At 48.3% G+C, this 26,884-nt stretch overlaps 2 protein-coding genes across 3 annotated transcripts; one reads left to right on the forward strand and one right to left on the reverse strand.

Annotated features, from left to right (window-relative positions):
* The first annotated feature begins 1,776 nt into the window (after positions 1-1,776).
* Ddx55 (DEAD-box helicase 55) lies at positions 1,777-17,223 on the forward strand. The gene is made up of 14 exons (XM_076922913.1): positions 1,777-1,957; positions 3,417-3,467; positions 3,550-3,636; positions 5,554-5,645; positions 5,759-5,821; positions 6,819-6,968; positions 7,725-7,914; positions 11,019-11,101; positions 12,270-12,401; positions 13,091-13,183; positions 14,868-14,982; positions 15,296-15,464; positions 16,286-16,578; positions 16,852-17,223. Exons 1-14 carry the CDS (start codon positions 1,850-1,852, stop codon positions 17,026-17,028), a joined length of 1,803 nt encoding a protein of 600 aa, XP_076779028.1. The 5' UTR covers positions 1,777-1,849; the 3' UTR covers positions 17,029-17,223.
* Positions 12,395-26,872, reverse strand: Eif2b1 (eukaryotic translation initiation factor 2B subunit alpha). Of its 2 annotated transcripts, none has more exons than XM_076922918.1 (9): positions 26,772-26,872; positions 25,971-26,072; positions 24,582-24,718; positions 24,366-24,482; positions 22,100-22,212; positions 21,194-21,262; positions 20,326-20,401; positions 19,131-19,256; positions 12,395-12,777 (listed from the first exon to the last, which is right to left on the reverse strand). In XM_076922918.1, the coding sequence occupies exons 1-9, from the start codon at positions 26,782-26,784 to the stop codon at positions 12,769-12,771; spliced, it is 762 nt and encodes a 253-aa protein (XP_076779033.1). In that variant the 5' UTR covers positions 26,785-26,872; the 3' UTR covers positions 12,395-12,768. The 2 variants fall into 2 exon arrangements, with proteins under 2 accessions (XP_076779033.1, XP_076779032.1); XM_076922917.1 differs by lacking the exon at positions 12,395-12,777 and adding an exon at positions 18,071-18,768.
* Positions 26,873-26,884: the final 12 nt, after the last annotated feature.

The raw sequence follows: 26,884 nt of genomic DNA on the forward strand, positions 1-26,884 counted from the left end.
TACAGATTGATCTCTGAGTTTGAGGCCAGTCTGGTCTAGGCAGTGATGATTTCGGAATTTTGGTTTCTTTGTAAAACAGAGATAGTATAAAAGTATGTTTTTATCCCAGGTGTGGGATATGGGGTCGCCTCACATTTGTCCAGAGCAGCTGACTGATTTGCTTGGTGCTCTAGCAGGGACATGATTTTGACAGCTGCAGCTAGTTTCTACAATTGTGTGGCATTTGAAATTCTGGGGACTTTTCCGAGGGTATATAATAAATGTAAGGCCCCAGAGGTGGTTGTGGGTTGTGGTTTATTAAGTGCAAGAAGAAATTAGATATGCTGATTGTGAAGATCAAACTTGCCCCGAAGAATTCAACACCTCTAACAAGTTGGAAGTAATCTAACAACAATGTCATCCCCATTCTGACCCCTGACTTTATTCAGGGATTCCTTTCTTTCTTCCTCCCTCCCTCCCTCCCTCCCTCTGTTCCTTCCTTCCTTCCTTCCTTCCTTCCTTCCTTCCTTCCTTCCTTCCTTCCTTCCTTCCTTCCTTTTTAAATCTCTTATCTAGAATTAGGGGGTTGAAGAAAGAACTCACGGAGTAGAAAAAAGACAGCTGTAGGTCTGCATACTTTCAGGACAGCCAGGGCTTTTGAGAGCCTGTCTCAAAAGATGAATAAATAAAGCAAACAAAATCCAGAACACTAAAACCAGAAGATACAATTTTAGCCTGTGTGGGGTATTTTTGGGTCAGTGTTTCAAACATTTTAAAGCCTTTGGGGGTGGAGGAAGTCACATTTGAATCATTTTTACTCTATCAGGTAGTTTATGGATGTGGGGTAATAGGCTGGAGGGAGATGGAGTCCCCCAAGGACAGGAAGGGAACTAAGCCTTTCCTCTCCTGAAGAGATCCTTCATATCACAGATTTGCTAGTATGCCAGGGAGGGCAGTTATCAAGTATTCTGTAAAACCTGGCCTGTTGCCTAGCTATGTACGTGGCCTGTCCTAGTTATGTCTCATAGCTGCCATTAACTTTCGTACAAGTATTAAATAAACAGATTTGGAAAAGCTTACAAGTTCAGCAAAATAGTAAATAGACTGGGAAAAGAATCATCCGCGTGATTGCCTGGAGCCCTTACTAGGTTGTCCTCAGATCGCACTTTATGCTAGTTGCAGGAACTCTCAAAAAGCTCATTCAAAAGATGCAATGAGGACTTTTGGTTTATTCGTGTCACAAATTTGACTTCTGTATGCACACGTAAAACAAAACAACACCCCCGCTCCACCCCCCACACCCATGTCCAAATGTGGTTGTTTGCTTTTGAGGATGTGAACCTACTAAATGCACAGGCTAAAAATCCGTTGGGGGAAAGTAAGTAGGCGTTCTGTTTTTTTACATAGGTAGTGGTCATTGAGAAGGAGACTTCTCCGTTGGCTCAGGGGCGTCGGGAAGAAAGCCTGGAACAGCTGGCGACATGTCAGCAGGTGAGCGATCAGTTTGCTCAAAGAAAGCTAGGCGGCTGGCCAATTGACTGGGATATTGTTTTCGTCTCGCGCCCTCACTTGGCTGCGACGTCCTGAGAGTTCTGCCCCTTCTGTGCATACGGGCGGTGAGTCCCCAACATCTTTAGCTCCTGTTTGTTGGGGTCCCGGACATGGCTATTCCCTTAACTTCCAGCACCCTTCCGCCTTCTGTGCGACTGCGGTCCTCCACTTTCCAGCGCCTTCAGCCCGCCCTCCGGAATGTCGTCGCTGGGGTACGGTTTTCCGTCGGGCGACGGACCAACCGGAAGCGGAAGTCCTTTCTGTTGGTGCTCCCGCGGCGTTCCGGGCGGCTGAAACAGCAGAGACCCGGGGACGCGCCATGGAACACGTGACGGAGGGTGCCTGGGAGTCGCTGCAGGTGCCGCTGCATCCTCGGGTGCTCGGAGCACTGCGCGAGTTGGGCTTCTTGCACATGACGCCGGTGCAGGTATCCGTCCCGCGGGGAAGCGAGGCTGAGCGGTCAGTCGCTCCAGTGCAGCCACGGGAATCAGGGAGAGATGCTTCGAGGCTGTTCTATGGCTTTAGAACCCCAGACTTGGCAGTGCGAGGGGGGTTCACGATATCCCCGCCGGGCTCTCAGCTCTTCATACCTTCTCTAGATGAGACTTCGGACAGTGGCTCAGTCTGTATACCCTTTCTATGATGTGATGACAGTCACTTCTTTCATAGCATTGTGGGGATTAAGTAGGTCCAGGTGGGTGACAGTTACCTCTTATTATGTGGGACTAGAGTCTCTCTGGCCCAATTTTTAAAAGCAAGCAAGCAAGCAAGCAAACAAACAAACAAAAAACCTCAAACCATTTATTCAGGACCTGAGTGTATCCAAGTCTCATCTAGGTTCTAGGAACTTGGCAGACTAGGTACCCACTCATTTTCCAGGGCAGATGTTAGAGAAAGAACCATAGGAACTGAAGTAATTTCGCTCTTGATGACAGTTTTGAAGGAACTGACATAGACTGGTGTGGTGGACAGTGAAGGAGCTGGCTTCTGGGGGAGTTATCATTATTCTGAGATCCGAAGGATCAGGAGGGGCTTTGGGTTGATTAGAGGAAGCTAATTGCCACAGAGAGAGATACCAGTGCAAATGACCTGGGTCTGTTGGTAAATCCAATGCTGTCAGGGGCTGGAGAGTTCAGTGTTGTGAGCACTTTCTGCTTTTGTAGAGGAGCAGGGTTGAGTTCCTAGCACCCGTGTTGAATGCCTCACCATTGCTTATAACTCCCAATTCTTGAAAATCCAACACTCTCTATGCCTTCTTTTCTTCCTCCATGCATGCATTGTACATATAGACTAGGAGGTGCATACACATACATAAAAATAAGTTTAAAAAAGTCAGTGCTTCCAGCTCATTCCCAGTTATAGGAGGAACTTGAATCCAGGACTCCTGACACGCTTGTCCTTTTTTTTTTTTTTTTTTTTTTTTTTTTCTGAGACAGGGTTTCTCTGTGTAGTCCTGGCTGTCCTGGAACTAACTCTGTAGACCAGGCTGGCCTCGAACTCAGAAATCCGCCTGCCTCTGCCTCCCAAGTGCTGGGATTAAAGGCGTGCGCCACCACCGCCCGGCAACACGCTTGTCCTTATAGACAACTCACAATGTTATTGTTGGTTGGTTGTCTTTTAGACAGGGTTACACTACTGTGCCCTGGCTGACCTTGAACTCACAGAGCTCTGCCTGTCTCTGCTTCCTGAATGCTAGAATTAAAGGTGTGTGTCACCATACCTGGCTACAACTTGTCACTTTTAATTCAACGCTTTGTGGCGACAGGTTTACGGGATCCCCTTGGGGCAGGGTCCATTCTGACCTTAGTTACCTGTTGTGGTTCTGGGACTTGGGTCTCCTGATGTTCAGTTGTGGTATTATTTAACCTTGGTCATCTCTCCCACAGTCTGCCACCATCCCTCTGTTCATGAAAAACAAAGATGTCGCCGCAGAAGCTGTGAGTATCCCATGCAGTACAGTCAGTCTCTCGCTCTCCTAGCCAACTGGAAAGTTAAGTCAAAAGCTTTGTCCCTTTGCAGGTCACTGGTAGTGGGAAAACTCTGGCTTTTGTCATTCCCATGCTGGAGATTCTTCTGAGAAGGGAGGAGAAGTTAAAGAAGAACCAGGTGAGGTGGGCTGTCTGTCTGTCTGTCTGTCAGACAGGAGGGATCAGGCTCGAGGAAGAAGCTGGATAAACTCAGTCCAGCCCTGTTTGGTATCTGAGAAGTCTGGTTTTGAATTTGCCTGCTTGTTAAACCACAGTCGATGCTGGGTGCTATCATGACACTGGGGTATGTTCTCAGTCACCTGAGGATATGGGTAGAAATACCATTTTAGCTGTCATACTGTAAGCAGGTAACCTGGGAGTTTATCCCCAGCCCACCTTAGCTTGTGTCCCAACCCAGGACTGTGTGCTTGTTAGAGAAGAGCTCTACCATTGATCTAAATGCGTGACCCCTCCTTTTTCTTTTCCTTTTCTCCTGGCTCCTGTTGGTGCTTTTGTTATTTAAAATGCCCTCAGTGGGGGCTGAAGGGATGGCTCTGAAAAAGTTGCTTTTGCGGAAGGTCTGGATTTGGTTCCCAGGATCTACAAGGGGCCTTACAACCTATCAATCTAGTTGTAGGGAATATGGTGCCCTCTTCTGGCCTTGGGTGCCCAGCATATGTGTCCATGCTTGCAGACAAAACACTCATGCACATAAATAGAAATAAATAAAATCTTTTTTTTTTTTTTTTTTTTGCCTCCAGCATTGGCTGGGCTTAGTGTTGGGTGCCTTTAACCCCAGCCCTGTGAGGCAGAGGCAGGTGCATCTCAATGACTATGAAGCCAGCTCTAAGAATGTGAGAAATACAGACAGAGGAAGTGGGAACCAGCCTCACCAGGGCTACACAGTGAGAGTATTCGTTACTGTCCTGTTGCTGTGAGAAACCATGACCAAGGCTACTTACAGAAGGAAGGGATTATTTGGACCTCTGGTGTAGAGGGATAAGAAAGAGTCTATGCTCGTCACAGTGGGAAGCTTGGCAGGAGGGGCTTGGGGACTTGAGGAGCAAGTTGAGAACTCACATTTCAAGCCTTAAACAGGAAGTAAAGAGGAAATTGGGAATGGTTAGGGTCAAAGTCTGCTCCCAGTGACTTCTCCTAGCAAGGCCACACCTCTTAAACCTACCCAAACAGCCGCCACCAACTGGGGACCAAGGGGGCAAAAGCCAGAGACTACAGAGGTTATCTCATTCAAATAGCCAAGGAACTAAATACCTCTGGTACAGTGATGTGTTGTCAGTCACGATTGTATGACTTTATGACATATGAAAGTACCCGTCAGGTGTCGGTTCCTTCAGGCCTGAGCTGCAGTGCTGTTGTTCATGGGTTCACAGTGAACCATGACAGATGACATCAGGTTTTGTTTGTCACCCACTCCTTGGTTGGTTTTTATTAAGAATTATTTTATTTATTTTTATGTGTGTGGTTGTTTTGCCCGAATATGTGTCTGTGACTTTGGTGCCTGCAGAGGCCATCAGATCCTCTGGAACTAGAGTTATAGATGGTGGTGACTGCCATGTGGATATTGGGAATTGAACCTGGGTCGTTTGCAAGAGTGGACATCTAGCTGGGCAGTGGTGGCGCATGCCTTTAATCCCAGCACTTGGGAGGCAGAGGCAGGCAGATTTCTGAGTTTGAGGCCAGCCTGGTCTACAGAGTGAGTTCCAGGACAACCAGGACTTCACAGAGAAACCCTGTCTCAAAAAACAACAACAACAAAAAAATACAAACAAACAAACAAAAAAAAGAGTGGTCAGCGCACTTAACTTCTGAGCTACCTGTGTGGCCCTATGCTGATTACTTGTTTATTTTGTGAGGCTGGGCCATGTTCATGGTAGGCAAGTGTTCTGCCACAGAGCTGCCCTTCAGAGCCCTTGATTGGCTGAGACTGCTGAAACAAATTACAGAAACTGCCTGAGGATGGAGGTACAGGGCTGATTCGATCCCCCCTGGGGCTCATTTGCTGCTGATCCTGGGGTCTCCCTCTTGCTGTGGGCAGGTAGGAGCCATCGTCATCACCCCCACTCGGGAGCTGGCCATTCAGATTGATGAGGTCCTGTCACACTTCACGAAGCACTTCCCACAGTTCAGGTGATTGGTGCAGGGCCCTGGAGACGGCGCTTGGGGTGGTGGGTGCCAGGAAGCCTTACCGCCCAAGATTGTCATCTTTCCGGACTTGCTCCAAGTCCTATTTCTTGCTTCAGCCAGATTTTGTGGATCGGAGGCCGGAACCCTGGAGAAGATGTGGAGAGGTTCAAACAGCACGGGTGAGCCTGCGAGTGCCTGCTCCTGTCCCGCTCTCTGGCCCTCAGCTGAGAGGCTCTGCGCTGGACCTTAGACTCACAAGCAGTGAGAACCCCCAGAAGGCATTTGCTCTCTGCCCACCGCCCGGTTCCCTTGGCTCTGTGGACACATAGCCTGCATAGGCTTGGGTTGCCCTGGGAGTCAGGGCAGGTGTGTCAACAAGCTGGCTGCAAACACTGGGTGCCCTTGGTACTCACGTGTTACTGAGCTTTGCTTAGCGAGTCGGCTGCTGTTGCTGGGCAGCTTGTGGATATCTTAGCAGTAGAATCCTAAGTATGCGTGTGCCTTCAGATTTGTTCAAACTGTTGCTTGTAGTCTACATTGTGCAAAAACATGTTATAGGTGGCTGCCAGTGTTCAGGGACACATTAGGCCCTCAGTTTGCTGGTCTAGCTCCCTCCCCTCCATGCCTACCCTCCTCTTCCCCTCTTTTCTCCCTTCTTCCCTCTGTCTCTCCCTCTTGCTCCTTCCCTATTTCTTGTATAGAGCTGGTATTTGAACCCTGGACCTCATGCATAACAGACAAGTCTATACCACTGAGCTACCCTTGCCCCAGTCTACTTCCCTCTTACAGTTGTCTTCCTTGATGTGGTGTGCTGCTTCAGGTCAGAGGTCAGCCTGAGTTGTGTGGGCCATGTGGCGTTGTGTCAAGGTTTCTCTACTGGAGAAAGCGATGCCAGAGATAGTCTGTAGTAGGAATAAAGGAGTGGCTATGTGCCAGCAGTGTGCCTGCAACAGGGGTGGCCACCGTGGCCTGTGGCATAGAACTTGCGCACTTTGCCAGAGTCCTGGCCTGGAATCTCATCCTTCTCTCTCCCAGCCCTTGCTGTACCTACCCTGCAGCTGTCATTCTCCCAGGGATTTAGATGGTTTGCAGGGTGGGGACTTAGTATGTTAGTAACTGCCATTCATGTTTCTGAGACCCAGAACGCACTGGTAAGTGGGAACTTTCTTTCCAAAGTGGGAACATCGTTGTGGCAACCCCAGGCCGCCTGGAGGACATGTTCCGTAGGAAGGCTGAGGGTCTGGACCTGGCCAGCTGTGTGAAGAGCTTGGATGTCCTGGTGCTGGATGAGGCAGACAGACTTCTCGACATGGGCTTTGAGGCAAGGTACGAGAATTTGGGCTCCCCAGAGGTGGGTGAGCCTGGGAGAGGGCAGCCCTCTGCATTGCTTCACACCTGAGGACGGTCGCTATCCCCCTGCATTAGCATTCCAGACCTTCAGGCTCTGTCACATGGCTTAATTCCAGGTCTTTTATTTTTAAAAATTGAATCCATGTATTTGTATTAAGGTTTGAGGTAAAGTCTCCTTCTATAGCCCAGGCTACATCAGGAGTACAGATGTGGGCAACTATGCCTGACTGGTTCGATGTTTTCTGTTTTTAATTTTCTGAAACTAGGTTTTCTGCCCCAGTTTCTCTAATTTGTTCAATAAACAGCCTTTAGGTATGATTCACGTATGTAGCTTGTTATGTCGTTCATGTTGTATGTAGTTGATTATTACATGCTTACATTGGAGAGAGACACATTGAAGGTGAAGAGGAAGATCAGGAGTTACAATCTATTTCCCAATAGTGTGACCCTTAAATTAAGGTCTTGATGACCTTAAATACTCTCTCATTGTCTTCTCCTCACAGAGCTGGATTTTACATTGCTGTCAAGCCCGGCCCCTCCCACATGTGTGGCCATCACTGAATGATATTCCTAGTCTTGTAATATTTGATTCATTTTTGTACAGTATCTTACTCTGTAGCCCAGGCTATCCTAGAACTTAACTATGTAGCCTGGTCTGGCTTTGGACTCTACACCTCGCTCCTCTGCTCTTTTTAAGTCATATGTAAGTGCCTGTGTGCATTCCGTTTCCAGCATAAACACAATCCTGGAGTTTTTGCCAAAGCAGAGGAGAACAGGCCTCTTCTCAGCCACACAGACACAGGAGGTGGAGAACTTGGTGCGAGCAGGCCTCCGGAACCCTGTCCGAATCTCCGTGAAGGAGAAGGGTGTGGCAGCCAGCAGCACCCAGAAGACCCCGTCCCGTCTGGAGAACTACTATATGGTGAGCACAAGGCCTGCTGCCCTGTCCTGCTGGGAGCCAGCGCTGGTGGGAGCTGGGTGCCCTCATGACTCACTGGGAAAGTAAATGTAAGGGTGTGTCCTCAGCAAATTTGAAATGCATTTGGAGGCAGCGAGGACAAGCGGCCAATGAGAAGAGAGTCATTAATGGAAGCATAAATGTCTTTTATCTTTCGGGTTTGTCTGTTATGTAGTTCTGGCTGTCCTCAAGCTCACAGAAATCCTCCTGCCTCTGTCTCCAGAGTGCTAGGATTAAAGACGCACCATCATGCCCAGCATAAATGTATTTTAAAACTCAGTTGTGTTTATTTGTATTTTGTGGCAGTCAGGACAGCGGTGAGAGCCTCTTACCCTCAGGGTGCTGGCCTGAGGTACACCTTTATCTGCCTAGCAGGCCTGCTGACCCACACATAAATGCATGTTAAACACCGTGCCTCTGAAGCTCCTGTCCTGAGTGTCCTGGATATGGTGTGTGTGTGTGCGTGTGCGTGTGCGTGTGCGTGTGCGTGTGCGTGTGCGTGTGCGTGTGCGTGTGTGTGTGTGCATGCGAGCAGCACAGCCTGTGGTTCCCAGGCTGTCAGCATTGGCCTGTGATTGAGAGGTGGAGCTGGGTGTGCAGGTAAGACCCCAGACCCTGTAAGCTGAAGGAGCTCTGCTGCTTCCTATTCTGTTCCACAGCCCACTGTCCGCTGTCTAACCTGAATCCAACCCTGTTGGTTTTGTGGCTGGAAGTCTCTTTGCCTTTTTATGCCTCCCCTCAAAGGGGAGGGCTTGGGTGTGTGGGATTTGACGGTTAGGCCTTATGGTTCTGTTGTCTTCTATTCCTAGGATGGGTCATAGTGTGGCAGCAGGAAGGCTGTGTCCTTAGGAACTTGGAGACATCTCTGGTCACAGTGTTTTCAGGCACTCTGGACTTGTAGCCTCAGTGAGTCTTTTCTTTAGACCCTGAGGGATATCTCAGCCTCCACTACTCACAGAAATGAGACTCGTTTGAAAACTGGGGGGTGTCTATGATTTGACTGGTCAGTGGATGAGGCTCTGGTCAGACAACCGCTTGAAGGATGCTGACATTAGGCTTTCCAGAAATGTAGCTGGGCTCGGCCTTAAGGATGGGCTTAGAAAGGCAGGAGGGTGGTCTTCCCAGGAGCAGCAGGACACAACGCTTGGTACAGAGCAGGAGCCAGGGCAGGACTCTGAGGTGGGTCTCAGTTTTGTCCTTCATAGAGTGTCTATAGTGGGCTGTGGTAGCACACATGGCAGAGGGCTGTTGGATAGTGATCAACCCACATACCTGTTCAGGATGCGAGGAGCCCGAACAACACACTCGAGATATCGCCATGGCCACTGTTTTAGTCATGTAGACGACTGTTTAGAAATGTCTGAGCAGGAGAACTTTTTTTATTTTTTATTTTATTTTTCTTAATTTTATTTTTTATTTTTATTTTTTTTAATTATTATTATTATTATTATTATTATTATTATTATTATTATTATTATTTTTTGGTTTTTCAAGACAGGGTTTCTCTGTGTAGCCCTGGCTGTCCTGGAACTCACTCTGTAGATCAGGCTGGCCTCGAACTCAGAAATCCGCCTGCCTCTGCCTCCCAACTGCTGGGATTAAAGGTGTGCACCACCACTGCCTGGCCAGAAGAACTTTTGAGAAGCTAATTTATTGTCTGGGAGTGGTGGTTCACACTTTTATTTGCAGAAATCAGAAGGCTTTTCTGAGTTAGAAGCCATCCTGGTCTATGTAGCAAGTTCCATGCCAGCCATGGCTACATAGTGAGTCCAAGGCTCAAAAAACTTTTAATTTTTTTTTTTGGTTTTTTGAGACAGGGTTTCTCTGTGTAGTCCTGGAACTCACTCTGTAGACCAGGCTGGCCTCGAACTCAGAAATCCACCTTCCTCTGCCTCCCAAGTGCTGGGATTAAAGGCGTGCGCCACCACCGCCCGGCCATTTTTTAATTTTTAATTTTTTTTGAGACAGTATGTATTTGAGAACGGCCTTGAACTCCTTATCCTTAGTCTCCCTCACAAGTCCTGGGATTACAGTCCTGAGCTACCATGCTCCATGAGATAAACTTTTAACCTACAGTTAAAAGTTAGTTTTTCGCCGGGCGGTGGTGGCGCACGCCTTTAATCCCAGCACTTGGGAGGCAGAGGCAGGTGGATTTCTGAGTTTGAGGCCAGCCTGGTCTACAGAGTGAGTTCCAGGACTACACAGAGAAACCCTGTCTCAAAAAAAAAACTAAAAAAAAAAAAAAAAAGAAAAAAAAGTTAGTTTTTCTAAAATCCGGGGAAACGCATTTACCAGGACTTTCTGGTTGGAACCTGGACAGGGCACTTTACTGGGAGGGGATGGAGCTTGTCTCTGGCAGCCCTTCAGGTTGTCACGAGTACTCATTTCTGGAAAGCTCTGCTTGCCTTAGTGTGGCACTTTCAGGATCTGGCCCCAGAGTCAAACTTGGAAGGAATGAGGTTCTTGGTTTCCGTCAGACCCACTGACACCTGGGCCACAGTAGCTGCTACAGCAACTGGCCGGGCCTGGCTGGGTGCTGGGTCTGGGGAACAGTTGCCTTATATGGCGGTGCTCTCCAGTTACGCAACTTAAACTGAACACTGGGTCCAGCTTCTCTGAGCCAGGCAGGCTTACAGATGTAATCTGTCTTGTTCTGGAGGAAATGGGATTCTTCAGAGTTTCATGGTATGGGCCAGTGAAATGGCTAAGCAGGTGAACAACCTGGTTTTAATGTGGGTACAACATGGCACTCGGAGAGCTGACTTCTGTCAGCAACCCTCCAACCTCTGTGTTTGTCCTCCAAATAAGTCAGTATAATAAAAAGCCAAATAAAGGCTATGCTGGGTGTGCTGGTGTGCACTTGCAATCCTAGCCCTAGGAGATGGAGATAGGACCAGGACTTCAAGGCCAACCTTTGCTACAAGAGTCTGAGACCAGTTTGGGCTGTGTGAGAGGCCTTGTCTCCAGAAAGAAGGGATGGGGGTTAGGTTGGGGAGGCTGAATCTGAAATCAGCTATAGGGATTACTTTATTTTTACATATATGTGATTTCCTCCCTGCCCCCTGTAGATCTGTAAGGCAGAAGAGAAATTCAACCAGCTGGTCCATTTCCTTCGGAGCCGTCAGCAGGAAAAGCACCTGGTCTTCTTCAGGTAGTCCCCAGGCTGTGGCTAGGAAGGCGGGCACAGTGTGCTGGGGAGGTTCTTGGCTATGTGAGGCTGACAAACCCAGCCTCTTCAGCCCACACTGTATCCTGTAGCTCACACTGCAGTAACGTCCATCTCTCTATCCCTCCTTCCCTTTGCTTCTGAGAGGGTGGGGCCCGTACCCTAGCACATCAAGTGTCTGCAAGATCAGGCGCATCCTCTCCCACTGAGGCTACACAAAGCAACCCTCTGCTAATGTGTGTCAGGGGCCACAGGCCAGCCCCTGCATGCTCTTTGGTTAGTGGCTCAGTCTCTGAGACCTCCCAGGGTCAAGGTTAGTAGACTCTGTTGGTCTTCCTGTAGGGTTCTCATCCCCTTCAGGACCTTCAGTCCTTCTCCAAAGTCTTCCATAAGGGATTCTGACTGTGGGTATCTGCATCTGTTTCAGTCAGCTGTTGGGTGGAGCCTCTCAGAGGACAGTTATGCTGGGCTCCTGTCTGCAAGCATAACAGAGTATCATTAATAGTGTCAGGGATTGGTGCTCGCCCTTGGGATGGGTCTCAAGTTGAGTGAGTTATTGGTTGGCCATTCCTTCATCTCTGCTCCATGTTTGTCCCTGCATTTCTTTTAGACAGAACAGAATGTGGGATGAAAGTAGGTGGGTTGGTGTCCTTATCCCTCCACTAGGATCCTGCTTGACTACAAGAGGTGGCCTAAGGTTCCATGTTCTCATTGTTAGGCATTTCAGCTAGGTCACCCACATTGACTCCTGGGAGCCTCCCTCTTCCCAGGTCCGTGGGATTTCCTAGAGATTCCCCACCCCAAACCCCAGCAGCTGCAGATTTCCATTTATTCTCCTGGATCTCTGGGACTAATTTTTAAAATGATTTATTTACCTCCACATATGTCTGTATGAGTGTGTCAGGTCCCCTGGAACCAGAGTTACAAATAGGATCTGCCATTTGTGTACTGGGAATTGAGCCCCGTTCCTCAGGAAGAGCAGCCAGTGCTCTTAATCACTGAGCCATCTCTCCAGCCAAGGTCGCCCTGTCAGAAAGTCTGTACTCACAGTCCCAAGAGGTCCTGATGTGCTGCATCTGCCCATCTCTGCATCCATCCCCAGCTTTCGGGACCCAGGTGGCTGGTGACTGAGTGCTTCCTCTCTCCTCCCCAGCACATGTGCGTGTGTGGAATACTACGGGAAGGCCCTGGAGGCGCTGCTGAAGAGAGTGAAGATCCTGTGCATCCACGGGAAGATGAAATACAAGCGCAATAAGATCTTCATGGAGTTCCGCAGGCTGCAGAGGTGAGTCAGTCAGGGGAGCTGTCCTTGGTGGCAGCAGGCAAACGTCACCCTTCTCCTCAGGTCCCTTTGCCCTCCTGGAGCAGAGTAGTACCCAGTGACTACATCCTTGAAGACACCCAGAGCCTGGTTTGAACTCTCACCCCATATGCTTAGTTACTGGGCTCCCTGCTCCATCGCAGACCTGTGCAGTCAGGAAGCTCATGTGTCACTGCTGGATCTCCCAGGCCCGGCACAGTGGAGGTTCATCCAATTGCTTGTTCATTGGTAAATAGGATAAACACAGTCCCTTAGCTTTGGGACTCCTGTAAGCTCTTGAACCGCAGAGCCATCTCTCCAGCCTCCTCCACTCTCCACATTTGATGGCAGTCTATAAAGTCTGGGAAGGTTGTAGGAGAAAGAAAACAGAAATCAAAATACTACATTAAAAAATGTAAGCCGGGCGGTGGTGGCACACTTGGGAGGCAGAGGCAGGCGGATTTCTGAGTTCGAGGCCAGCCTGGTCTACAGAGTGAGTTCCAGGACAGCCAGGGCTACATAGAGAAATCCTGTCTCAAAAAAAACAAAACAAACAAACAAAAAAAAAAAAAGTAGCGGTTTGTCTGAGAGGCTCTGGAGCCTTGTGCTGCTTCACTGTGGCATACTGCAGGTTGCAGAGGATGGCCTTCACAGTGCTGCTCTCTCCCTCCTAGCGGGATCTTGGTGTGCACTGATGTGATGGCCCGGGGAATTGATATTCCCGAAGTAAACTGGGTTTTGCAGTACGACCCTCCCAGCAATGCCAGGTATGCAGGGTACTGTTCCTCTGTCTGGGGGTTGGGCTGAGCAAGAAAGGGAGCCGGAGGAAGTGCATGCCGGGAAATACCTAACATTTTTATTGTTTGTTTGTTTGTTTGTTTTGGACAAGAGTCTTATGTAGCCAGAGATATTCTTGAACATCTGATGGGCCTGCCTTCATCTCTTGAGTGCTGGGGTTACAGGCATGGACTGCCACATCTGGCTTAAAGTTTTGAAACCTAAGAACTCTATCAGCTGGATGAGATGGCAGAAGTAGGCAGTGGCCGAACAGCTTTTGATGTGTTAATTAATAGTGGTGTGGTGCTGTAACAATCACTTTCAGACAGATGTGTTGTCTCTGGCTTTTAATCCTGGTATTCATGAGGCTGAGTTTAAGATGCTGTTCATGAGTTCAGGAGACTGGGCTGCTGTGTTGAGACTGCAGAAGAGTGTGTGTAGAGGGAGAAGCATGGAAGAAAGTTCGTGCAGAGTGCAAATTATGTAATATTGAAAAGAGCAACAGACTGCGTATCTCCTTCAAGCGGACACCCCTCACACACGGACACCCCTCATAGAGTGCACACCCCTCACACGTGGACACCCCTCACACGTGGACACCCCTCATACAGCAGACACCCTTCACACACGGACACCCCTCACACATGGACACCCCTCACACACAGACACCCCTCACACAAGGACACCCCTCACACATGGACACCCCTCACACATGGACACCCCTCACACGTGGACACCCCTCACACGTGGACACCCCTCACACGTGGACACCCCTCACACGTGGACACCCCTCACACGTGGACACCCCTCACACGTGGACACCTCTCACACATGGACACCCCTCACACATGGACACCTCTCACACATGGACACCCCTCACACATGGATACCCCTCACACATGGACACCTCTCACACATGGACACCCCTCACACATGGACACCCCTCACACATGGACACCCCTCACACACAGACACTCCTCACACATGGACACCCCTCACACACAGACACCCCTCATACAGTGCACACCCCTCATACAGTGCACACCCCTTACACACGGACATCCCTCACACAGCAGATACTCCTCATACAGCGCACACTCCTCATACAAGGACACCCCTCACACACTTGTTATTTATTTTTGGTTGGTTATTCAAGACAGGTTTCTCTGTATAGCCCAGCTGTCCTGGAACTCCTTCTGGGACCAGGCTGCCTCCCTCTGTACCTAGACCAGGCTGCCTCCCTCTGTATCTAGACCAGGCTACCTCTGCCTCAGCAGTGCTAGGATTAAAGGAAAGAGACACACTTGGTTTTTCTCATATATTTTTAAGGGTCAAAGTTGCATTCAATTGACACTTTTTCTGACACGTGTTATTCCAGGGCACTTTTCCTTTATGCCTTTCATTGCTTCTCAGTTTTCCTCTGACCCTGATGTGTGGCCTGAGGAAGCCCAGCTTTGGTCAGGTGTCCTCAGAGCCACTAGAGCTCTAGTCCCTTACAGTCCTGTCTGCAGTGTCTGTTTCTTTGCAGCTCTCCTATGCTCACTGGCTCGTGGTCACGTGGGCCCTGAGCTGTGGGGCCTGATGGCTCTATGCAACACTGTAGTGCAACACCTGGCTGGAGCCTGGCTGTGCTCACTGCCTCCCCTGGGGTCCTGCCCCATCCTGTCCCCCCAGTGCCTTCGTGCATCGGTGTGGACGCACAGCCCGAATCGGCCATGGTGGCAGTGCTCTGGTGTTCCTGCTACCCATGGAGGAGGCGTACATCAACTTCTTGGCCATCAACCAGAAAGTAAGCAGTACACTGGCTTGGTAGCTGGCGGTCAGACACCGAGGAGGGAGGGGCTGCTGACTCACCTGGGCTTGGTGAGGGAGGCATCAGCCAGCATCATGACTTGGGGACACCACCTATTGTTGCCCTTACCAGTTAGGACTTTATGTGCAATGTCATTTTCAAACTTTGACTAAGGGGCTCCCGGGATGTTCTTGGGCTGGATGTGGCCCTGGCTTTTGGATCACTGTGTTGTCTGCCCTTGGTTTCTTAGATCTGGGGGGCACTGGGGTTGGAGGGACTGCGGGATGGTGACATGGTGGTCTCTGTTTAGTGCCCCCTGCAGGAGATGAGCCTCCAAAGAAACACTGTAGACCTTCTGCCAAAGCTCCAGGCCATGGCCCTGGCTGACAGAGCAGTGTTTGAGAAGGGCATGAAAGCCTTTGTGTCCTTTGTGCAGGCTTACGCAAAGCACGAGTGCAGCCTCATCTTCAGGCTGAAGGGTAAGCCCAGCCTCACCTTCGCTCACGTAGGGTTTGTTTTGAGACAGGCTCTTTCTGTAGCCCTGGCTAGTTCCTGCTATATAGACCAGGCTGGCCTCACTCTCAGAGAGCTCTTTACCTCTGCCTTCCAAGTACTGGTATTAAAGCTGTGTGCCACTGTGCCTGGCATAGACATTTTCTTTGAGTCTTCGGGTGTCAGGGCTGCATTGGCTGAGACATGTGGCACGCTAGGGTTAGCGTTCTCTAAACCTTTCAAAGGAAATTCCCCTCCCCCCCCCAAAAAAAAAAAAAAAAAGAAAAAAAAATTAGGTTCTGAGTAGATGTAAAATAAACTTCCATTTCCACCTTGAAAAAAGTATTGCTTAAAAAATCCTAATTAGGGGCTGGAGAGATGGCTCAGCTCTCCAGGGGTCATAAGTTTGATTCCCAGCAACCACATGGTGGCTCACAACCATCTGTAATGGGATCCAATGCCCTCTTCTGGTGTGTTTGAAGAGAGTGACAGTGTACTCACAAGTATAAAATAAACAAGTAAACCTTTTTAAAAATTCTAGTTAAAGTAAATTTACTACTTTTTTGGAGTGTTGAGGAGTAGGTTGGAGACAGGGTTTCTCTGTGTAGCCTTTTTGTCTGTCCTGGAACTCACTTTGTAGACTAGGCTGGCCTCAATCCCGAGATCCTCCTGCTTCTGCCGCCTGAGCACTGGACTTAAAAGGCATGTGCCATCACTGCCCAGCTTATTACATCATTTATTTAGGAAACGTCATGAAGCCCCGCCCTCTTTGTTATCCGCCAGTGCTGACTGTGCTCTTTCCTGTCAGATCTCGACTTTGCCGGGCTTGCTCGAGGCTTTGCCCTGCTGAGGATGCCCAGGATGCCGGAACTGAGGGGGAAGCAGTTTCCTGATTTTGTCCCAGTAGACATTGATACCGACACGATTCCATTTAAAGATAAAATTAGAGAAAAACAGAGGCAGAAACTTCTGGAGCAAAAAAGAAAAGAGAGGACAGAAAATGAAGGTAGAAGAAAATTCATCAAAAACAAAGCTTGGTCGAAGCAGAAGGCCAAAAAAGAAAGGAAGAAGAAGATGAATGCGAAAAGGAAAAAGGATGAGGTAATGTGTGTTCTTTATTCTTTAAACTCCACCTTCTGACACTGCACCGGGGAGACATCTAACATGTTACGAGAACAGCAAGGTCACCTGTGCTTGCACCGCAGGTTCATGGCCAGCCTGAGCTGTGTAGGCACCTTGTCTTACCATCATCTCTCCCCATTCAGTTTTGGGGCCCATGGTTTGGGCTGCTCTGTTAGCTGACCCTAGGGCTTGTAGGCCCTAACAGGATCTGCTGCTCTCTAGACACTCATACACTGCTTCTTCTGTACTCAGGGTTCTGATATCAATGATGAGGATATGGAAGAACTCCTCAATGATACAAGGCTCTTGAAAAAATTTAAAAAAGGTAAAATCACAGAAGAAGAATTTGAGAAGGGGCTGTTGACAAGTGCCAAAAAGACAGTCCAGCTGACAGATTTAAGTGTCTCGGACTCCGAAGAGGACAGTTGACCTTAGAGCCTCAGGTGAAGGTCATTTCCCGGCTGGCCCCACATTCCTACCCTGGCTGGAAGACTGTCTAGAATGCTGTCTGTTCAGAGTGGGAAAAAGCAAAGGACTGCAAACAGTAGTACCGTGGTCCTACCAGAATCTCACAGAAGTGTGTTTAGCTTGAATGTAAATAACAGATCTCAGTGTTTATTTTGATTAATTGTGTTTTTTTGGGGTGGTTTTTGTGCTTTATTACAGACTTTAAATGTATGTGTGTATATGCATAATGTTTTATATATATCATATGTATGTATATATATATACATACACACATACACACATACATACATACATTATTCCCATTCGCTTTTTAAAAAACAGATAATGCAGTATACTTGACTTGAGGCCCTTGTAAAATTTCTAAGTATTTATTCCCAGTCACTTGACATCCCCTTGCCTCCTCCCAAATTTTGCATATCCTTTGCAGTCCTACCAAGAGCACCCACAGAAGCAGAGGCAACTGTGCGGGGTTTGTTTTTTTCTCGCTTCACTGCAGTAGGCGCTACACTCTTGTGGTTTGCATATGCTCTGTCCATGGGAAGGGGCACACTTCCTCGTAGGAAGTATGTCTTGGTGTAGGCAGACTTTGAGGTCTCCTAGGCTCAAGCTCCACCCAGTGTGTAGAAGAAGCCTGGCTGCTTTTAGATCAAGATGTAGAGCTCTGGGCTTCTCCAACCCCACATCTGCCTTCCCACCACAATGATAAATGTTTGCCTTTATAGGAGTTGGCAGAGTCATGGTGTCTCTACAACTATGTAGTGTAGAATGACCTCAGACTGATCCTCCTGCCTTAGCCTCCCATGTTCTGGGGCTGCAGGCTGGTGCCATGACACCCAGATTGGGGTTGAGAACATTTTAGAACAGGCTCTGATGTTGTTTTATTGAAACCAGGAAGGGTATCTTATCCTGAGAAGTGCTGCTAAGTTTTGTCTGGTAACAGGTTCTGCCCAATTGTGCTTGCACCGTTTCTAGTCTGTGTCAACTTGTATGAGGCAATACCATATCCAAATTGTTCAAATAATTTATTTGAAAAGATCCTGATTTGTTCCCACATATAACTTTAAGCTCACGTTTTTTATAGACAACATTCTATATAATGTGAGCAGTGCTATGTGAATGGCTCCTGCATTGGTATTTTTCCTGTCTGCCTGATCCTGCTGAAGGGATGGAGCCCTGAAGGCAGATGCAGTCAGTCAGTGTTTGCTGTCTTGTGAGGCACCATAAGGTTTGTACTCAGCCGAGTGCGGTATGAGAAGGGTGTCGCGCAGCTCATATGCCATCTTTGTCAGGCTTGCACTTGCACTCTAACTTGTACTTCTGGAGACTGTGAGTTTCTGTAAACCATAAGGATGGTTCTAGAACTGGGAACAGACTTCAGATGTGACAGAGGAAAAGTCTAAGCATTCTTCAAGACTTCAATATGAGCCCGTAGCATACAGATCTGAAAGTCCGATTCAGTTCTGGCCCCTGGCTGGCTGGAGTGGAGAGGCCGCGCCTCCCGCACAAGGCGTGCTCCTGACGCTGGCAGGAGACTGCTCATAGGTACAGCTTGATGAGCTCATCGCTTACAGCGGATGGTGTCAACACACCCAGGTCTGTAAACAGCAAGGTGATGAGGGACGGGGAAGTGTAGTCCACCCATGGGTGCTCCTCTCTGAGATCCTGCCCAGTCTGCACAGACTTCAGAGTGTCTGCCTTGTACTGAGGAGACAAGAACTTGGTTAGCTGGATTGGCCTTATATCCAGACTCTGCTGCTGAGGCTCTGGCTTGAGCTATAAATGAACTCTTGCCAGGACTACCTCTGGGTCAGGATTTCCCACAGGAAAGAAGAGGCCACAATGGAAGGGCCTGGCCAAGTCACATGATTTGTAAAGGCAAGATGGGATGAAGAAACTGGGGTTCTGCTACCAAATGAGACATTGCCCACAAATGTGCCCAGGTCCAGTTATCATCTCTGCACTGGAAAAGCACTGGAGGAAACAGCAACAGGAAGGGAGGAACTTTCTGGACCATTATGGTTTCACGGTAGAGGCAAAGACCCTGTCAGATATATAAGACTTACCTTAAACTTCTCTGGGACGTCTTGCTGGTTGAGTGGAAACAGCCGTACAAACTTGAAACTTTCTGCAACCACATAGAAGGGCTTGTTCTGGGCTTTGGCACACACAGCCATCTGGTTGGTTCCGATCTGAGAAGTGAGAAAGTGTAATTTAGGCATGGTGATCAGAACTTTTTTTTTTTTTTTTTTTAAGGACACAGTCTTAATGTATTTCATGCTGGCCTTGCACTCAAGTATGTCTTCAAACTTCTGATCCTCCTGCCTCCACACCCCCTAGTGCTGGGATTACTTGAATTCCACCAGGCCTGGTCTGTCCAGTGCTGGGACTTGAACTCAGGGTTTCAGCATGCTAGACAGGCATTCTGCCAGTTAAGCTATATTTCTAGCCCTCAAAGAGGACCTTTTAAGAAAGAAAACAATTTCTCTTCCAAGACAAATGTTCCCAAAGCACATGAAAAGATTCCAGCTTCACTGGAATCTTTTAGGGAAAGTAAGTGCAGTCCAAGATAAGCCAGCACTTTCCACTTCTGGGGGACCAGTGTCCACAGCAGCACCCTGCACCACAGCCGACAAGTGTCTACTACATCTGAACATGAGCATATGGCCTTGTTATGCTGGACCTCTGCTTGAAAGGATGCAGCAATGACATATGCTGTAGTCTGGGCGAATGCAGGCAGTGGCCAATGAAGTCTGTCAAGCTCAAAATCATGAGTGTAGTGTGAGTCTACTTATTTGTGGACTGGAGAAATCAGGTCAGAGCAGAACAAAGGTGACCAGGGACATGGGAAAAGGCCATCTGGGACAAATAGAAAGTTTTATAAGCATTGGTAATAGCATGGTGTGAGTGTGCTGACCACCAGTGAACCAGGGACTTAAGACGTTGCGTGCATAACTTAATATGATTATGATGTTTGTCATAGATAGTTTCCAAGGTAAGTGACAGAGAAAACATAATAAACCCTCGGGAAGGAAGTCCCAATTAAATGGAAACAAAACCAGAGACACTCAATTCCAAGCTGAATACAGTTTGCCTGGGGTTGGTGGGCATGCCTATGATCTCAGCACAGACAGAAGTTTGAGACAATTTGAGGCTATCCTGAGCTACATAATACCCTGTCTCTACCTATGTGTATAAATGTAAATGCTAAATCCACCAAGATCCGCCTCCAGCTTCTGGGGACAGTGTGAGAGTACCTACCTTGTTAATAATTCCTCCGTTCTCTACCACTCCTTCTGCACCAACTATGACAAGATCTGCTTTCTCCATGATATAGCTGAGGAAACGGAGAAAGGGAAATACTTAGTTGGCCTGGTACTGATTCACCTGCCTTTGCCTCAAGTCCTGGGTACTAGGCGTGTTACAGTTTACTGTTTAAGACAATACTACTGAAGACGCTTATCCCAGAATCCCCCAACCCCAACCACCTTAACAGTGGGCTTTCTTTTCTTTTCTTTCTTTTCTTTTTTTTTTTTTTTTTTTTTTTTTTTTTTTTTTGGTTTTTCGAGACAGGGTTTCTCTGTGTGGCCCTGGCTGTCCTGGAACTCACTCTGTAGACCAGGCTGGCCTCGAACTCAGAAATCCGCCTGCCTCTGCCTCCCAAGTGCTGGGATTAAAGGCGTGTGCCACCACCGTCAGCGGGGGCTTTCTTTTCGAAGCCCTACTGTTTGTTAGTGATACACACTGATGACCCAACTTGGACAAAGCTCCCAGTGAGCCACTGCACAGCCAAGTATGAGGACACAGTACAGTGAGCACTAACTGCTGACCGTAGCCTGACCTTTGCCTTTGACTCGGAAAACATGAGCAGCCAGGCTGAGGCTGCTCCTGCCAGCAACCCTGGCACTCTGAGGAAGGACTGTGAGTTCTGGGCCAGCCTGGACTACAAGAGCCTGTCTCAGAAAGAAGACCCCAGCAGCCTGTCTTCTGCACTCTCATGACCTTGTGCTAAGCCTGTTCCAGGGCACTGCTTACTGTAAAGGAGATGCTACCCAGTCAGAGCTTATGGACAAGATTCAAACTCTGCTTGGGGCCAGCGATGCAGGGACACATGAAGAGTCACACTCACCCAACAGCAGCGTCCAGCACCACAGTGACAGGAACGCCGAGGTGGCTGAGGGCTTTGGCCATTTTCTTCCTGAAGGTGACATGAAAACATGACATATAGGTCAGTGAGGTCCCACCGTGATACCCAATGAACGTGATTTAGACACGATGTCCTGTGAACTCAGTGGCTTCAGGGGCAGATCCTGACTCTGGACCAAGGAAACAGGAACCAAAGGTTTTTAATGTTTGTTTTTAGACGCCGTTGTTTTATTTCATGTGAATAGTGGTTCGCTTGCATGCATGTCTGCATACTACATGAATGCTTGCTGCCTGAGGCCAGAAGAGGGCAGGGGTCTCCTAGAAATTACAGACGGTTGTGAAGTTGGGATTAGAGATGGCCCAGTAGTTAAGAGCACAGGCTGCTATTCCAGAGAACCCAGGTTCAGTTCCCAGCCCCCACATGGCAGGTTACAACAGTCTGTACCTCCAGTTCCAGGGGACCCAACACCTTCACACAGATATACATACAGGCAAAACACCAATGCACATAAAATCTTTCAGGACAGTCAAGGCAGCACAGAGAAACCCTGTCTGAAGAACTACTGAGTTGGAGGTGGAGCTCCAGAGTAACTGACTAGCCTGGGCAGACCAAGATTCACTTTCCAGCACCACAAAGAAAACAGAACAAAGTTTGCTTTTCTTGTTTTCTGGAGATGGAGCTGTCAATCACCAATTCATCTAGTGTCCTGCTGTTCCTCTGATATAATAACTACCTAAAGAAAAACCCTAAAAATTGGAAACAAAACAAAAACACCACAGCCTGCATTGTTCCCCTGATAACACACAGGGACTTTCCTCCCAGGGGTGGGAACAATCATGAATGTGTCCAAGGCAATGTTGATTCACTGGCCAGTGGTAAGATACTTGCCCAGATAAATCAGGCTGTGACTCTGTGATATACACATGGAACCGTTTCTTGGCTTCCACGGCTTCTTCCAGGACCCTCAGGACAACTCTGGAGTAGGCGTGAGTCAAAATTCTCTATGGAACAAGAAGCCTCCATCAGAGGGGCAAGCTGCCCGGCAGCCACTGCCCACCCTGTCTGCAGTGCCATGACTCCTGCTTGTGAGGTGACGCTCCAGTAGTCTACAAACCAACTGCGGTCAGAAGGGTGACATAGAGCACACTGAAGTTCAAGCCCACTGAGCAGTTCAACAGCTCTGTCCAAGAAGCAGGGCACAGGTCTCCCCAGCAGAACCCCAAAGGCACATAAGCTAGTACAGCAGGCTTGGCTTCCCTGGCAGTAAGATATATAGCTTACACACTTGGGCATACAGGTGCCAGGAAGGGTAACAGTGGTCCGATGAGGCCACCAGCAGTGGAAAGACAAGGGAACCAGGCCCTTCTTGTCACATGTCCCACTACTGCAGTCACCTGATTTTTCTAGAAGTAAAAATCTAGTCACTAGACACGTTGAGCTAATAAGTTCTTCAAAACTGTCAGGCACAGTGCAGTAAATACAACTATCTGTGGTGCAGGTGATGACTTGTGACGCTTACATGGCCTATCCTCTAAGAAAGGAAGCAGAGTACTACTTAAGGCCAGGGGGTGGACATGGCCGTCATAACTGCCCACTAGAACCGTGGGTGCTCAGGCCTCACCTTAGACCCAAGGCGTCTGCATTTAACAAGCCCATGGGTGTCCTGCCCACAGCTTAGAGATTCTGCAGCTCTGCTCTGAACCCAGCTGGAAGGTTAAGGGCAGGCTGCTGTGGGTGGTAAATACACTACAGCCACACACTGTGAGCCAAAGAGAGGAGGGTCATGGCCTTGCCTCCAGGAACCATGTCCAGGTCTGAGACACTACCATTTACACAACCTCTTACATATTTAATAGCATACTTCAAAGGTAAGAAGCGCAGTAAAACCAGGGCAAGATGTAAGAGCCAGGATGCAAGTAAATACAGGCATGGTCTGTGCGGCTGAGGGCACACTGTTTCCAAGAGCCAGTTTTTCAGAGAAGGCATCTTGGACAGCATGTGCTGAAGCCTGTTTGTGAACATCTGAGGGGCCCAGAGCGTGGACAAAAAAGCAGCAACTGCAGGCTTTATCACCTGGTGGAGAGGATAAACTGGAGACTGGTTGAACCAGCTGCTCCTCATTTAACCAGGAACAAGTCGCAGCTATAAAGAGGACAGTTCCACCCAGTGCCGATGCTGGCTCAAGGATGCTTGGCAGTGGCCACAGTAACAGCTAGTATGGGCAGACTCACTTCAGCTTAGAGAACCATGAGCTGAATCATAGGAATTAGAGCAAGTGAAATGGCTCAGTGGGTAAAGGTGCTTGTCACCAAGCTTGATGACCTGAGTTTGATGCCCAGATCCTACAAAGTGGAAAGAACCAATTCCTTGAACCTCCACACACTCACTGTGGCACCTAGGCATACTCATACAAACACATAAGAAATGTGATTAAAATATACTTACAAGAAAAATAGCTTACTAAGAGGCTATGGGTGTAGTTCAGTGGTAGAGCATGTCTAGCAGGTTAGAGGTCCTTGCTTTAACCTCCAGCCCCACATAAAGTAAAAAGCCTGTCACACCAAGACCTACTCGTGCTGGTCTTATGTTCTCCAGTTCACAACGCTGAGCCTCTACAACGTCTGCATTCACAACGTGCACACTACAGAGCGTCTCATTCACCTCTCACCCAACCTGGGACCTGCTGCCTTTAAAAGCCCTGGCTGTCCTGGAACTCACTCTGTAGACCAGGCTGGCCTTGAACTCAGAAATCCGCCTGCCTCTGCCTCCCAAGTGTTGGGATCAAAGGCGTGCGCCACCACTGCCTGGCCTTTTTTTTTTTTTTCTTAAGATTTATTTATTTATTTTATGTGTATGAATACAGTGTCCCTGTTTTCACACACCAGAAGAGAGCATCAAATCCCATTATAGATGGTTATAAGCCACCATGTGGTTGCTGGGAATTGAACTCAGGACCTTTGGAAGAGCAGTCAGTGCTCTTAACCACTGAGCCATCTCTCCAGCCCAGTTGCTGCCCTTATTAACATACAAGAAAAGTTCAGGATAGAGAAGTGACTGTCCATAGTCCCAGCAGTAGGTGACAGAGCCAGGATTCCACACCCAGCAGTATGACCCCAAAACTCTTGATGCTAGCAGCACAAAAACATCTACTCACCGCCCCGTCTTTGATAAAAGTATGACACAGATTGGCAATTTTATTTCTCGACAGGGATATTCTTCTTAGGAAAAGCTCTCCTCTCTCAATCATGATCTTTTTACATTTGGAGTAGTCCTGGGAAGGAAAGAGCAAGGTGAAGAGAGGAAGGAGCTGCCAGGAGAGCTCACAGTGTGTACACACAGGAAGAGGGATGCTGAGGGAGGCAGGGCTCACAGAGTACTCCAAGGAGGTGAGGCTGATGAAGCGCAGGAAGAGCTCCCCGCCGGAGGACACGGCCACCGAGGAGTCCACGCCACACAGGGTCTCGATGGCACTGGTGAGGTTGGCTCTCAGGCCCTGGATTGTCTCTCCTGCAATGATAAAATGAGGAACGTGATGTTCATTTAGTGTCACTGCTCTTACTGGTCTGCGGATCACCCACGCTTTCAGAGAACACTGGATGCTTCTCTGTGCCAGCCACTGGGAGATGCTGCACAAGAGAGGGCTCTGTTCTCATGGAGCAATAAGTAAGCACAGAAAGAGACAGACATGTTACAAACTGGAACAAGGACAGCAAAAGGCAGGGTGACGAATATGGTCAAGCTTTTTTACAAGGCTGGCCTCTTGCATTACAGGCCGTTTAACCTGAGACTTGAATAAGGGCCCAGACATGCGGAGATCAGTGAGCACAGCTCCTGTGTAGATGTCAGTGAGCCAAGGCCCAAGAAAGGGACACACTTGGTTTAAAAAGCCAAGGAGGCCAATGAGATGGCAAAACAGGCAAGATGCTGTGCGGTAAAAGTAAATTAAAAAAAAAACAAAAACAAAACAAACAAACAAAAAAGCAACAAAAGAATAGAAAAGAAAAAAAAAAAAGAAAAGAAAAAAAAAAAAGAAAAAAAAAAAAGATGCTGTGCAGTGCCAGCCTGGTGACCTGAGTCAAGAAAGAAGCAACTCCCGACAGCTGTCCTTGTGTATGCCCACACTCACACACAAGCTAATAATAAAACAGAAACTAAAGGTCAAGAGGCCAGCAGGGCTGGACTGAGGTATCTGCAGCAAGAGAGCATGGCAGGTAATAGCTTAGCAGGGGCAGATGTGATCTGTACGACAGTGCAGGCTCCGAGGTATCTGAATGTATGTATACTGGGAAGACATGCGAGGCTGTTACAAATTCTCTCTCCTCTTGGCCACCCCACGAGAATAAAAAAGGCACATCCTTTGCATGTATAAGAGGTCATGTTCTACCCAGGATCCTAAGACTGACCACACTCAGTCTCAATGAATACTGATACCAGACTTTATTCTAAAACATTACGGCACTACACAGAATGGAGGACAAGCTATGAGCTTGGTACTCATCTGTAAAGCTAAATTATTGCTCTAATTTAAGCCTTTTGGCTAAGGCTGTATTGTTGACTCTTGCGTCAGGGCATATTTTGTAGGTGGATGGAAATCCTTTCGGTATAACCCAAGGGTTTCCTCCAGGCCGACAAGTCTACCATGGACACAGAGGTTGGGATTGAGACTGTACATAGATCTACACGTCTGCCTGTCCGCATTCCTAATAGTCATCTGAAGTCCTTCCTGAGGCCCAGACTGTTTGAGGCTGTCTATTCATACCTTTATCCCTCTTCAAGAACTCCAGTAAAGTCTGGATGGCAGCCACCGCCGAGGCCATGTTTGGATCGCCTTTCATCTGAGACTTAAAGTATTCAATTAACTCTAAGGAGAGAGGGAAAAAAAATGGGTCATCACGTGAACGTAGCAGGATGAGGCCAGAGCGCTTGGTAACAACTGCTAACCTTAAGAATAAGAAACAAATGCATTTTAAAAAGAAGCTTTTAAAGTTAAAGGGTACAAATGTTGGTAGAGATAGAGAAGATACCTCCTTACCGTTGGCAGGGACATATCTCTTCCATATTTTAAAAAAGTTATTGGAGCGAAAGGCATAAAATTTAGAAGCTAGCACTTTAAGGATTCTTCTCATGCACTTCATCAATTTCACCTACAGCCTTTTGAGCAGTGAATGCCCATCAAGTCTACGCATGTGCACAAACATAAATGTTTCCTGTTCACTTTTAAACTAAAAGCAGTTTATTAGTTTGTTTTTCACTTAATAAATACATTCTGATAACTACAGTGGACGAGCAAACCAACGATGCCTCATTTCTTCAAGCAGGGCTGGGCGTCTTCCTACTGCTCACAGAGGACACCCGGGCTGCGAGGTGAGAGCCAGTTTTTTGGAGGAGGCCCCTCGGACAGCGTGTGAAGACAGTTTGCGAACGTCCGAGGGATCCAGACCACGGACACAAGAGCAGTGACAGCGGAGAGTGGTTCGAGCCCGGACAACGTCACCCAGATCCCAGGCTGCCCGTGCGAGGACGGGACCATATGTCCCCGCCGCTCTGGCTACACACTCACCACGGTCCTCCATGGCTTCCTCCCGAAGCGTCCCGCAACCGCGCCGGCAGCGAAGCACTGCCTGACAGCGAGTCGCACTTCTCACGCATCATTTCCGTCGCCTCCAGGTTGCG

This window comes from Arvicanthis niloticus, chromosome 24 (assembly GCF_011762505.2).
Source record: "Arvicanthis niloticus isolate mArvNil1 chromosome 24, mArvNil1.pat.X, whole genome shotgun sequence".
In the NCBI taxonomy this organism is placed as follows: Eukaryota; Metazoa; Chordata; class Mammalia; order Rodentia; family Muridae; genus Arvicanthis; species Arvicanthis niloticus.

Excerpts from the sequence above, each read along its gene's own strand:
- Eif2b1 (XM_076922917.1), bottom strand. Across the intron at positions 22,213-24,365 it reads CTTTTATCAAAGACGGGGCG|AGAATTTTGACTCACGCCTA; the intron begins GTGAGTAGATGT and ends CTTGTTCCATAG. Across the intron at positions 18,769-19,130 it reads ACGTCCCAGAGAAGTTTAAG|TACAAGGCAGACACTCTGAA; the intron begins GTAAGTCTTATA and ends TTGTCTCCTCAG.
- Ddx55 (XM_076922913.1), top strand. The coding sequence starts at position 1,850 with ATGGAACACGTGACGGAGGGTGCCTGGGAGTCGCTGCAGGTGCCGCTG. Across the intron at positions 3,637-5,553 it reads AGAAGTTAAAGAAGAACCAG|GTAGGAGCCATCGTCATCAC; the intron begins GTGAGGTGGGCT and ends TGCTGTGGGCAG. Across the intron at positions 16,579-16,851 it reads CGAAAAGGAAAAAGGATGAG|GGTTCTGATATCAATGATGA; the intron begins GTAATGTGTGTT and ends TTCTGTACTCAG.